This window comes from Dromiciops gliroides, chromosome 1 (assembly GCF_019393635.1).
Source record: "Dromiciops gliroides isolate mDroGli1 chromosome 1, mDroGli1.pri, whole genome shotgun sequence".
Classification (NCBI taxonomy): domain Eukaryota; kingdom Metazoa; phylum Chordata; class Mammalia; order Microbiotheria; family Microbiotheriidae; genus Dromiciops; species Dromiciops gliroides.
Genome location: NC_057861.1, coordinates 77,901,421 through 77,915,232, shown reverse-complemented (window position 1 = coordinate 77,915,232; position 13,812 = coordinate 77,901,421). Strand labels below are relative to the sequence as shown.

Sequence of the window (13,812 nt, the reverse complement as noted above, 5' to 3'; positions counted from 1 at the left end):
CAGGAACCACATCCACTGCAGTCCCCGGCTCTCACGTTTTTCCCGAATCCCCCCGCACCGTCAGGGGGCCCCTCACACTACTCCGTTAGCCTTAGAGACGCCCTGGTCTCCGGTTTACGTCACTTCCGCCAGAAGAGGGTGGGAAGGTGTCACTCTGGGCTGCGGACTCGTCTGCTCCGAAGTGAGAGCGGAGTGCGCGCGCCGATTGGTGACTCCTGGAGATCCAACCTTGGCTCCTTCCTCCCTCTTCTGGCGGTTTCTGAGACGCGCTAGGCTGACGCCACGACAGAGAAAAGGCATCGCCCGTGCCCGGAACTGCCAGGTAGGGGGTGGCTGGGATGAAGGGCCGGCTGTGGTGTTCCCATGGTGAGGCGGGCCTGGCCTGAGCGGGGTGGGATCGGTTCCCCCGGAGGGAAGCCGGGCTGGAGGTGCAGCGTTGGGCCGAGGGCCGAGGGGGCGGGGCCCGGTAGGGGCGGGGCCTCGGAAAGGGAAGCGAGGGGGCGGGGTCTCACCGGGGCTGCGGAGCGGTTGGGCTCGGCTCACCCCCCCCCCCTCCGCCGTACCCCATCCCAGGACCCCCGCGGAGCCTCGGGAAGTTTCGGCCGGAGCAATGCCCCGGAAGCGGCGGCGCCGAGGCAGCGTTCGGGGCGTCCCCTCCCGGGAGGAAGGCCGGGCCAGCGGGCGCGGTGTGTTCCCCTTCGGCCTGCTGCCGGTGGACTGCCAGCTGCACATCTTCTCCTTCCTGACCGAGGCGGAGAAGTGCACGGCAGCCGAGGTGTGCTGCTCCTGGAGCCAGCTGATGCGCACGCCCCGCCTCTGGCGCACGGCCGACTTCATGCGGCTCGGCGCCTTCCAGTCGGGCCTGGAGGTGGTGCTGGTGTCGGCGCGAGAGTTTGAGCGCTGGAAGGACTGGGTGCACCAGTATGCCTACCACCTCATGGCCCGCGGAGCCAGCCTGCTGCGCCTCCGGGCCAGCTTCGACCTGGCCGACCAGGGGGCCCGCTGGGCCGACTTCCTCACCGACTTCCTGGAGGGCGTCCACTGCGGCGATCTGCAGGACCTGGAGCTAAACTGGACCTTGACACACCTGGAGCCGCCGGACTTCTACCCACCGGGCACGTGCAGCATGACCCAGGTGAGCCTCACCAAGCTGGACCAGATACACAACTTCCAGGTGCTTTTGGAGAGGCTGCTGGCCCGGGCGCCCCGCCTCCGCCGAGCCAAGCTACCCTTTGACTGGTCCGCAACATCAGTGGCACTGCTCACCCGCTTCCAGCAGCTCCACACCCTGGAGCTCAAATACTTCTGGAGCTTCAAGGGCGTGTGTCCAGATACCATGCAGGAACTGACCAAGGCCCTGCCTAATCTTAAAACCCTGGTCCTACACGTGCTTGTGCCTGTCAAGGACCTGGGCGTATCCTATGCACTTGAGTCCCAGTCCCTGGAAACTCTAGATGTCTCCCAGAGCCGGGGCCTAGTCTTCCGCCACCTTGACCTGCCAGCACTTAAGACTCTTCGAGTGAAGAAGACATTCCGGGGCATCATCCTCTGCCGCTCCCGCCTGGCCCTGCAAAGCCGATGGACCTGCCTCTACACCCTTCTGTGTCGTGGGACTCCCAATCTTCGAGTCCTCAATAATCAGACCCTGCTGCCTCACTGGCGGGAGCAGGCCTATAAGGAATTGCACGCCTTGTTACTCCAGGCCTGCTACTGTACCCGTCACTCAAATACCTGGCTTCTCTGAGGATCTTGGGAGGTCCCCCCTTACCCTCTTGACCTTAGCTCTCAGGGTATGGGCCCAGCAAGCAGTAGGGAGATCAGTTACCCTGTCCCTCAGCGGCACTGGGTTTGAAGTGAGGGAAGTGGGGTTAGGGCTGAGGGAATGCTGAATAGGGGAGGCTGGGTTGGTGGGACTGTTTGTAATGGAGGAGACCTTTACATTGGTATTGCCTTTATTCTTGGTGTTGTAGTCTGTGAGCGTCTGTGACCATAACAGGTGGAACACTGATGGAGTAGGAGGTGGGGAAGAATACAAGGAGAGTGACCACAAGTTCAGAGTTTGTGCAATGGGTCATGGAGTTACAGACAGATACCCCCAGGAAAGCAGAACCCCCTCCCCCCCAACCCCCCAAAGCCAGAACTCGAAGCCCTAGAACAATTCTACTATTATGGACGGCATAAAATATCTATTACACAATTACAAATACTCTTACACAATCCATCTAGGAGCAATATACTGAGTAATTAATGCCCATTCTGGTTCTGCCAAAGCTCAGAGCAGGAGGCACTCACTGCCTTGGGATGATCCTACATCTAGACCAAGCAGAGGAATACTGCCTTTTCCTGCACTCCCCCCATAAAAATATACATACACTACAGGCTGAAGTAGTCAAGACTGTTGTTGCCATAGATGTCCATGGTCCATTGCACATCATGACGCTGCATGGCCTGTAGCAATTTCTGCAGCTCAGCCTGCACACTCGCAAGCTTCTTTTCATCCACAGCACCCTCTAGGAGACTTGCTGAAGACGGTGGCCATGGCAGGTCCTTGTAGCAATCCACGGGGACTGGGTGAACAATCAGCCGGAGCTCAGGCAACGACCTTGAATTTTCAAGAAAGGTCTTCACCCCAGCACTAGCAACAGGGTTACCATAGAAACCAAGATATCGAAGATGGGTACAGCAGCGTAGGGTGGGCAAGGTGCTCATAAGGTGGACATCCATTAGCTGGCACTCTGTAATATCCAGGCATAGCAGGGAGCCTGAAGCTTCCTTCAGTAATGTCTGAAAGGGGGCCAGGTGGTCACCAGACAGTTTGTTGCCACTGAGGTCCAGCTTCTTGAGGTGGGTAGCATGGGAGCTCTGGGCCAGGTAACTCAAGTCCCCAGGGAGAAGGGCACAGAAGGGAAGTTCCAGGCTTTCCAGAGGGCTCTGTAGGCTGCTGCAGAGAGATACAGGCACTGGTCATTTCAATGGAAGACAGAAGCTGGAATACACAGACCCTCATGGCTGGGCAAAGCTGAAGTCCTACTCTCGTACTCTCTGGCTATAATAAAGCCTCCAGGACCTCTTGTTTGTCAGGCACTGGTGCTGGGGAAATATAGCTTTTAAGGGGGAAAGGTATGTGCCACTCCAGCATTCCTCTTAATGATTTTAACCCCTTCTACTGTGCTGAATGAACCCTTTAGCTCTAGGCTGTATGTACCTGGATCTATACCTGGAAGCCATACCACCCTGGGGATGCCCTTTCCTATGGTGTTGACCATCCTCCCTCCCCCAAACACCAGAACTTCTACTTGGGGTTGTTTTTTACCTTATGAGAGCCCAGGTGCTCATGGGGAGTGTCAAGTCCTAAGCAACACAGGTACCATCAAATAGCAGCTGCTACCTTTCCTTATTCAACACCCTATTTTCTGAGTTCCAACTGGTCTTGTTTCTAATTCTAATTCAGGGGCCAAGATGGCCTCCAGCCTGTGACCCTTTGGAGGCACCCTGCTTTTCCCCTTCCCAAGGAAGGCCTACAAAGTATTTGTTGATCATACAGACCATGGGTTTTTCCTGGCAAAGGTACTGGTGTGGTTTGTCATTTCCTTCTCTAATGGATTAAGTCAAACAAGTGACTTTTGAAAGGTCACACAGCTATTAAGTGTTTATGGGTACATTTGAACTCTGGTCTTCCAGGCCCAGCACTCTATCCTCTGAGCCACCCAGCTGCCTGCTTGCCTCCTGGAAAGGATATCTAATGAGAAACCAAGATGAGGCTGAGGCATGGGCTTCTCACCTGCTTCTCCCACCTGATAAAAAGGCTAGTGCTTCAGGGATCTAGGCCTACTTACCTGAGGAGCTGATGAAGGCGGCCTGAGAGGCGAGAGGAACCCATGTTGAGTTCCTTGAGGCATTTTAGCTGACCAATTGCAGAAACAAAGTGTTGGAAGCTGCCCTCTGCCTCAGCCGTGAGCCTCCGCACATCCACATTGCTGTATTGTAGCTTCAGACTCAACAGGTGAGTGAACTTGGCCATGTGGGGCACAACGGTACACAGGCCTGAAAGTCCCAGGTTGTTGAAGCGAAGATCTACCTGGCGCAGGCACACTGGGTCCAGCAGCTCCAAGAGAGCTACAGTGCTAGGACCTGAGAGTTCCTCAGCCCAAAGGTCCCTGCAGCGCAGGCGAAGGGGGCCACAAGTGCTGGTCTGGAGAGCTTCCTTCAGGACACTGTAAGAAGTTCGGTTCACCAGCAGGTCAGTGTGCACTTCCACAGGATTAGCGACAGAGGCCTGAGGCTCCAGCTTGCGGCGCTTGGCCAAGCGTTGAGCTGCTCTGGCCTGAGTCTGAGCACTGAGGCAGGTCCTTGCCACTGCCACTGATCGAGCCCACATGCTCATGGTTGTGGGGTCCTGCCCACAGCTAGCATCCAGGAAACCAGTCATGTCCAACACTCGAAGCTGAGGCTTCCTGCAGGGGGAAAAAGGTGAGAAAGGCTAAGACCATGACCTGGACAGCTCACTCTGGTCAGGAAAATGGGGTCAGCAGAGGTCCCAGGGGAAGATCAGGACTTTGGGGCCCCAAGCCTAAAGAGCCCTCTCTCCCAAACATCTCTAGCTGAAGGTCCTGAGCCCAATACTTTTACGTTTTACTCTTTCCCACCACAGGCTACCTAGATACTCTTCCAGTCACATCTTGCCTGCCTTTTGTTACATTCAAGAGTCTAATTCTTACTCCTTTCCTTAAAATTTTCTCTACCCCGATCCTGTCAGCCAGATCCCAAGAAGATATGTGGAAACCTGCCAAACCTCAGAAGTAATGACAAAGTTTAACCAAATGAAAAATGTGGCCACACCCCAATCATCCCAAATACCAAATAAATACTTCTCAACCAATAAACTCCTTGTCAGTGATTCCGTAGAGTTGCTCTCCAATTCTCCAGCTCCTCACATTTGCTTCTATCTGTTAAGGGCTAAAATTCTAGCTAAACTGTCTAAAATATCTAATGAGTGGTCGCCAATAAATTAATAAGCTTTAGCAAGAGTTAGACTTTTAAGCATTTATTAAGGAGAATAAGAATTTGTTAAAGAGAGAGAGAAAGGCCTAGATTCCTATCTATTAAAGGGAGAGCACATTTCTAGCTCCCCTCTCCACCAGTGTCCTCAGGAAAGAGCACCAGACAGAGTGCTAGTCTCTTCCTTCTTCCTCCCACTAGCCCTTGTCACTTCTTTTTCCAAAGAAAAGACTCCTGGTCTTGCCTTCAAAGGCCTTCGCTTCATGGGCAGAACTCTTCTACAGTAAGTCTCCAGCAGGTGGTGTCATTCCAATCGTTATATATCTCTACAAAATCTCCATCCCCTCTTCTTTACAACCACTGCCACCAGCTAAGTCTATGGGCCTTTATTACCACTGGACACCAATGGTCTCTTACAACATAACCGGACTCTGTTTCCAGGGTATCATCTAAAAATGTAATCCTTCATGTTATTTTCTACATTATAGATGGATTGATAATGTCTTTGGTGAAGGGAGGTCAATCATAGATCTTTGATGCAGTGACATCAAAGATCATAGATCCATAGTTAGGTGGCAGGAAGAATAGAACACAGAACTTGGAATCAGGCAAACCTGATTTAATCACGTCTCAGACACTATCTATATGACCCTGTTCTGGTCAACTTAACCTTTATCTGCCTCAGTTCTTCAAATGGAAAAATGGGGATAATAGGTTTTTGTAAGGATCAAATGAGTTAACATATAAAGTGCTTTTCAAACCTTAAGCTCCATATAAATGCTAATTATTATTGTACTTAAAGAGCTAGAGGGGAAGGCTGAGGTCTTTCTCACTTCCTCTCCAAACCAGAACTCCACTGGTAAATGAGATGAATAGATATCCTTGAGGAAGGTATCGAGGCTCAAGGGGCTCTGATTGGTTCGTTCCCTAGCTTTGGCAGTCCCAGATCAGGCTCCCTTTCTTTGCCCTACCCCATAAAAAAGGCATATTGGCTAGGAACCTACTTGTTGGTAGATTCCTTCCTGGGAAAGCACGGATGGATGTGTTAGGAATGAGTCCTGCCTCGGGAATGACAAGCTTAGACAATTTGTTAAGGCTTACCAGTTGCCCCACAGACAGGTTTGTAAAAAGCTTCCCAAACAACAAAGCGATTCCCCATTGTGCAGCCCCAAGCAAAATCGCATCCTGGTCCTTCAGAGGGTCTGAAACTGAAGGCTCCAGAGGCTAGCACAAACGTCTGTGCCTCTTGCCCAGCTCGTTCATTCATTTAACAATCATTTATTAAATATTTTCGGTGTGCAGAGTTCAATGAGACCTGCTCTTTCCGGACCCTAAGTGCATACGTGCCACCCCTCTACCAGGCTGAGGAATTTACAGGCCTCTTTGCACAGCATCTTGGAGTCGAAGGCCCAAAGACACGCCCCGCCCCGCCCTCCCCATGCCAGCGCCTTGCCCCGGCTTGGCCTACCTGCGCGGCGCCGCCAGCAGCGCCAGGATCACGGCTTGTACGCTCTCCTTGCGGGGCCACTTGGGCAAGCCCATCTGCTTGGGTTCGGGCAGCAGCTGCCGGAAGCTGAGCCGCGGGAAAGGCCACGTCTGCACCAGCGCCTGCAGCACCAGCGTTCGGCCTTCCATGAAGGCGGCCCGGAATAAGGCCGGATACAGCTCCCGAGGCAAGGAGGTTAGAGCACGGCATGCCAGGGACTGGTGCCGGGCCACCTGCACAGCGCACAGGGACAGTAACGACTGCATTTCTGCGGAACCGATCTGGCACCTCTGCGCAGGTGCGGCTCACCTGGGCCCTACAGAAGGGAGTCTGTCTACGCAGGCGCGTCTCCACACACCACACTGAACCCCCTCCCAATCTGCGTGGGCGTGGTTGGAAAAGGTCCGGAGGCCGAAGCTGGGAAAGGCGGCAGGGCAGCTAGAGAGGGAAGCCGGCTCCGGCTCGGGCTCCGGCTCCGGCTCCGGCTCCGGCTCCGGCTCCGGCTCCGGCTCCAGCTCCGGTTTTGCTTCGGCTCCGACTCCAGCTCCGGCTCCTATAAGGGCGGTCCCTCAAGCCCTGCCCCGCGACTCCGCTCTCACCCTCTGAGCGGGAGGAACCAACAGCCAACCGCCCAAAACCCAGCTGGGGAATCTAGACGGGCGACGATCGCGCAGGATGATGGCGTTTGGGCATTCCATTGGGCCGAGACGGGCCGGGGCCGAGAGCTCGCCCACGATTGGCTGTCGGGTGCCCCATTGTTGCGCAGCCCTTCCTCATCGTCTGCCATGGAGCTGGCCCTCAAAATCCTCTGGTTCCCCACCGTCTATTCCGGCTGCGAGCTGCCTGCCCTGCTGCCCAAGACTGCCCGTCTCTCGCCTCCGGGGCCACGCGTGATGGACATTCGGGGCCCCATAGAGGGTCACGTCCTCTCCGTCTGCATCCAGCCCCTTTCTCTGCCCTGGCAAAGCCGGCCGAAGTATTGCGTTCAGCCCTGGTCGTGCCTGGTCTCTGATCTTCCTCCTCCCCCCCCACACACCTGAACATGCCCAGCCTTTAAAAAAGGCTTCATTATCATACCCGCCAGTCGCTATCCTCAATCGATCCCCCCTTTCTCAGGCAAATTCATAGAAGGGGCGACCTCTATTTCCTTCACTGATATTCCCCCCATCACCTCTCATTCACTCAAGTAATCTCTTTCTTGCTATTGTCAGAAGGTAACCGAGACGCTTCCACTTAATAAGGAAGACTCGGAAATTGTGTGGGCCCCACCTGGCACGGTCCTACTTGAGAGTAAGCCCAGGAAGACTGACTGCTTCCTCCTACCCGGGACTCCAGGCTTTCAGGGCTTGGTGCTTTTGTTTTTGCTTTTTGCCTAAGGGCTTAATTTACTAAGGAATACACACTCATACGTAGTCCATATTTACATGTATACATATACATGTGTCTATATCCATGTATATGCTCTGTGTGTGTGTGTGTGTGTGTGTAAAATTCTGGTGTGGGTAAAGGTTAGGGGAGAGGTTTGGATCCCTATAGAAGACTACACACACACGCACGTTTCTGTATAGATCCAAACCTCTATATAGTTACATAGTGCAGTTTACATAAAGCAGAAAATGTTTATATCTGTATGTCTGTGTATATGTATATATATATATATGTATGTATGTATGTATATTATACACATACATAAATACATAGACATTCCCTGCTTTATGGAAACTTGTACTTGCCCAAGGATATGATTTTTAAAAATTTTTAATAAACATTTTTATTTAAAGTTTTGAGTTCCAAATTCTATCCCTCTTTCTCTTCCTCCCCTTCCCCCTCCCTGAAGCAGTAAGCAATCAGATATGCATTATACAAGTACAATTATGCCCAAGGGTATGATTAAAATATGCCTCCATTGTAGAGGTCCTAACCTTTGCCCACAGTAGCGTTAATCATAGCAATGTTTTGTTTTGTTTTGAAATAAAGGGTGGAATATAATAAAAGCAATTTAAAAGAGTAGGGGAAATGCGCTGGGATGTTCAATCTTTTTTGAGTTGTGTCCAACTCTTTCTGACCCCTTTTGGGGTTTTCATAGCAAAGATACTGGAATGGTTTGCCATTTCCTTGGCTCATTTGACAGATGAGATTTCCCAGATGCTCTAAGAACAGAACTCCAAAAGATCAGGAAGGAGAGCCACAAAACATCCAGGAGTATAATCTATGCTTGCTTTTGCAGCCAGCCAGTGTAGCATTGAGGCACCAAGGAACAAGGAGAAGGGTGATCTGTGGGATTCAGCTCAGCAGTGATTCAGATGTGGAATCATCCAGAAATGATGCTGCACTTGGATTTGAACTTAGTGGGACCAAAACTATGTAGAAACTGTGTTAAGTTTGAGCTCAAGACAATGGTAGAGGGTACCCCCCAGGTATTGGGGCAAAATGTTGGCACTGATAGATGATAAGTAGATAGGTAAATATCTCTTTTAATTGATGTTAATTGATTAAATGGAACTAGATGTTAATTGTGGAATAGGGACTCTAGGCCAATAGCATTAGAAAAAGATACTCCAACTCCTCAGGGATACCTCTAAAACCTTGAGAAGGATATGTAGTTGGAGAATGTCAGAGGAATTGCTACACCAATTACTATGTGGTCCTAGGCAAAATACTAAAGACTTTAGGGCCCCCCAAAACAAAACAAAGACTTTAGGGACACCTGTAGTGTTTTTCAACTACCACCTGAAGGTAGGGTTTCAGAAGAGAAAGACAGATTTAGGAAGTGAACGGCTGGCTAAAAAGATGGCATATAAAAATTGGATTTGAACTGAGGACCAGTAAATACAGTTGCCAAGAGTTTTGTGAGTCTAATAAGAAAAAAGATCTTAAGCTGAAAAGTGATCAGGGGAAGAAAGTTGCCCTCATGGAGTTGAGCAGCTTGCTACCATAGAAGGCAGCAGGTACAGTATAGAAAGGAAAATAGCATAAGAGAAAGAAATAGTAATCAACAGCAGACAATATCAGTAAAGCTCATCAGATATCTATATTCAAATACAAAAAGTGTGAGTTTATAAAGAGGCTAAACCAGAAATACAAGGAAGCAAATTTGAGCTATTTCTCAAATTAAGTAAATTAAAACTATTGCTGACACTTGGTGGGATGAGATTCATGACTAGAAAAATTATAGAAAGCTATCTCTTAAAGAAATAGAATTGGGGCAGCTAGGTGATGCAGTGGCTAGAGCACCGGCCCTGGAGTCAGGAATACCTGAGTTCAAATCCGGCCTCAGACACTTAACATTTACTATCTGTGTGACCCTGGGCAAGTCACTTAACCCCAATTGCCTCACCAAAAAAGAAAGAAAGAAAGAAAGAGAATTGAGTTTAAAAGAGCAATAGAATAGCATTGTATATAATACCAACAGGGGCAGCAGTCCAAGTTGGCTTGTGAGCTGACTCTTTTAAACCTACAGGATAATAGCATGTAAGAGTATATTTAAATTCAGCCTAGGGAGTATAATATTTCTTTGGGCCATCAACCCAGTAGCCACCTCAGTCACAATCTGGCTCATTAACCTCCAAAAAAGCTGCAGTATCCTCTCTGACCAACAGAGGGTACTCATCCTGCAAACACAGGCTCATTAACGAGCACCATGGTTTGTGGGTTCTAGTAACTGAATTGAATCTAAATTTAACTGATATAGAATTTTCCTCAAAGACATGAACATGAAATCCAGACCTTCCAACCCCACCTACATCGGTATGATTTCCCTATGGTCATGACCCCATACAGTCACAGGGCTCAGACACTTCACATCCTGGAACTACACAGACCTACCCACCACCAGCTAGCTCCCCAAACTTCCTCTTTTGGACCCTCTAAGTTCTTTGGGTGTACTCAGAAAATTCTACCTGCAGAAAAGGAAAGGGATTAGAACAGCTGTGTGTGTGTGTGTGTTGGGGTAGGGGGAGGAGTAAGGGAATGGTCTGTGATGCCAAATCTGTATCAAGGACTATTCTAAGGGAAAGTAGATTGGTGAAAGAAATTCTCTTCCCTCCCTCACTAACCAACAAGATTTTCAATAGTTATCGGTTTTAAGACCTGGAGTCCTCTTTTCTCCTTACCCTCTGGTCCTCATCTCTGGATTTTGTTCCCCTCCATAGGCTGGTCTCTGAAAGCCACTGTCACTGACTGAGAGAGTCTAAGGCCACAGTAATACCAGCCCACAGCCATGGCTGCTCTGGTGTTTTGCTAGGCACTAGGGGTACAAAGATAAAATTGAAACAGCTCCTACTTTCCAATAATTTACATTCTAAAGAGGAAATAACATGTATTTATATAAATGTTATGAGAAATTTCTGAGTTGATCAAGAAATCCTGGATTAATTGGCTTCCCACTAGTCTGAGTGATAGGATTACAGAAAGGGAAAGGTAACAGACAAAACATGCTTGTTGATTTTTCAAAAATATATTCAACACAAGGGGCAGCTAGGTGGTGCAGTGGATAGAGCACCGGCCCTGGAGTCAGGAGGACCTGAGTTCAAATGTGACCTCAGACACTTAACGCTTACTAGCTGTGTGACCCTGGGCAAGTCCTGACAGAAGAAAACTCAGCCAATTGTTTTCTTTCTTTTTTCAGTAAATTAAGAGGCAAGAACCTCACCTGAGGACAAGGGAGAGAGTAATGTGGAAAGCCTAAGGAGATAAGAGGTTTGGATGAACTGTTATGGAATGAGATAATTAAGGAGTAAAAAAAAACAAACTGTTTTGCTCCAGTGAGAGCCCAACTAAGTTTAGATTACATTTGCAGTGGACCCAGTTAGTATGAATGTGTGACTTCCTCTAGCTCCATTCAGCAACAACAAAAAAAAGTGAAAAGAGTGGAAAAAAAAAAGTGAAAAGAGTGAAAGAGGCCTGGGGTAATTTAGCAAGGAACAAAGGAGCTAAGAATTTGAAAGTAGAGGACAGGGGCAGCTAGGTGGTGCAGTGGATAAAGCACCGGCCCTGGATTCAGGAGGACCTGAGTTCGAATCCGACCTCAGACACTTGACATTTACTAGCTGTGTGACCCTGGGCAAGTCATTTAACTTTCATTGCCCTGCAAATAAAAAGAATTACACCCTTTTGCCACAAATCCAATAGAAAAAGATAATATTTAGGGGCAACAGAAGCCAAGAGAGATGGGGAGAAAGCATGACACAGAGGGGTGGCTCTGATACCTATCTCCTCGAGCAGGAAACAGGCAGATACTTTTATAGAGGTCCGCTGGTGGTCTGATGAAGTAATCATCTTGACTTATTGGGGGAGGACCATCCTCCACTGGTGGTGGCTGGGGGAGTTGGGTGAGGGGCTGCTGCAGATCTCTCAAGCCATCTCTCTCCTCCTCATGCCACAAAGGCAGCAGCCACACCTAATCTTATCTCCCCGGGGCGGGGGTGGGGGGGATTGGAATAAAGGGTGGTGGTCCTAGAACTAGCTCAATCCCGATCAGGGTGCCACTAATATCTTTAGGTGTGTCTGGAAGGTTCTTTGATTTACCCCCAGAGAACTTCTGGGGTGCTAGGTCCATAACAGATTGTATAAAGAATTTTTATCGCGGGAACCTCAGAGGAAGAGAGGCTAACAGTGATAGTGGCAGAGGGAAAATGTGGAAGTAGTGATGGAGAATGAGGAGTTTCTAAGGACAGGCAGATATGGACACTGGGAACGTAGAATTGAGGTGGATGGGGATGAGAAAGCAGGCAGCAGAGTGAGGCAGTGTTGCTTTCTGGTAACCTAAGATTCAATAATACACGCACCGGGATAGCAAATTGGCTAACTGAATAATGAAACAAAAAAATCAGTGGGGAAGAGATCCATTGGTGAAGGGAAGTGAGCAAGCAGAATGTTCTCCATATGGCCTTCCATCACAAGTCTTATTACCTGGTCTTCCAGTCTAGTTGCCTTGGGTTGGTAGTGATGGGAATGGCAAGAACAGCAGTGCACCCAAGTTGGCAACCTTGTGGTCTGGGAAGGCAAGGTGGCTTGAGCTCCAGGAGGGTGGAGATATATGGAGCAGAATGTCATACAATAAGGTGGATTCAGAACTACTTGAATGATTGAACCCAAGGAGTAATCAAATGGTTCTGTCAACTTGGCAGAACTTGGAACTTTCTTTGATCATGCACTTACAGACCAATATATACATTGTTCCAACCCCACTGGTTCTAGTGTTCTAGATCAATCCACCATTTTCATCAACTCTAGATAACTGCATATACATACATATGCTAATCAAATTTGAAGATGATAACAAAGCTGGATCACCTAACATTCAAGGTGACAGACAGGATCCCAAAATATCTTTACAGGCTAGAATTCAATAGTTTAATAAGATGAAATTCAATAGACATAAATGCAAAGTCCTACATCTAGGTTCAATATCAAATTTCCAAGTACTTGGGATGAGAAGCCTGTTGTAGATTGTTCATTTGAAAACATCCTGGTTTCAGTGGACTGCAAGTTCAGTGAGTCAACAGTGTACTATGGCAGCTAAAAAATAAAAACGCAATCTTGAGTTCCCCTAAATTCAATAGTGCCTGTATACAACAAAGAAGACTGGTCCTGCACGCTTGCCCTAGTCAGACTGCATTTCTAAGTACTGTTGGGTTTTGGATGCCACATATTAGGGAGGCACTGCTAAACCTGGAGCATTTTCAAAGGAGAGCCCTTCAAATGGTAAAGAGCAGCTAGAGCCATGCCATGTGACTGATAAAGGGATATTTAAAATGAAGAACACAATAGCTGTCTTCAATTATTTAGAGGCCTATGTGGAAGAGGTATTTGACTTACTCTGCTTGATCCCAAAAGCATCCCAAGCACTAGAAGCAATCCTTGAAAGATGCACATGAACAAACTTGGGCTCTGTGGACTGGAATACTACCAAATATTAAAGGAATCAAAAAGTGGAATGGGCTGCTTATGGACGTGATAGGTTCCCCCTCTCCTGAGGTCTTCAAATGATGGCTGGGGATGTCACTTGGGGATGTTAGAGATTCTAAGTTAGGCAAGTTATGACTAGATGTCCTTAAGTTACTACCAACTCTGGTGATTCTATAATTTCCCTCTGGACAATCTTTATTATTGCAGTCCCAGGACTTTTAACCCTTACAGAGAAACTATCATGTCCAACGATCTCATTAATTGGCCTTTCACCACACAATCCTGCACAGCCCAGTGCATGCATTGCTTCCTGGTTCTAGTTGCCTAGATTGGCCTGACGTGTATATCAGGGGCTGCTTCCAAGACTTGAAAGGTCATAACATTTTTTTTGTTTTGTTTTGTTTTTGTTGGGGTTTGTT

General features: G+C 48.8%; 2 protein-coding genes across 2 annotated transcripts; one reads left to right on the top strand and one right to left on the bottom strand.

Annotated features, from left to right (window-relative positions):
* Positions 1 to 181: 181 nt before the first annotated feature.
* Positions 182 to 1,945, top strand: LOC122727956. Its single transcript, XM_043965906.1, has 2 exons — positions 182 to 322; positions 574 to 1,945. Exon 2 carries the CDS (start codon positions 611 to 613, stop codon positions 1,742 to 1,744), a length of 1,134 nt encoding a protein of 377 aa, XP_043821841.1. The 5' UTR covers positions 182 to 322; positions 574 to 610; the 3' UTR covers positions 1,745 to 1,945.
* On the bottom strand, positions 1,939 to 7,070 carry LOC122727938 (leucine-rich repeat-containing protein 14-like). The gene is made up of 3 exons (XM_043965896.1): positions 6,467 to 7,070; positions 3,837 to 4,454; positions 1,939 to 2,941 (listed from the first exon to the last, which is right to left on the bottom strand). Exons 1-3 carry the CDS (start codon positions 6,748 to 6,750, stop codon positions 2,374 to 2,376), a joined length of 1,470 nt encoding a protein of 489 aa, XP_043821831.1. The 5' UTR covers positions 6,751 to 7,070; the 3' UTR covers positions 1,939 to 2,373.
* Positions 7,071 to 13,812: the final 6,742 nt, after the last annotated feature.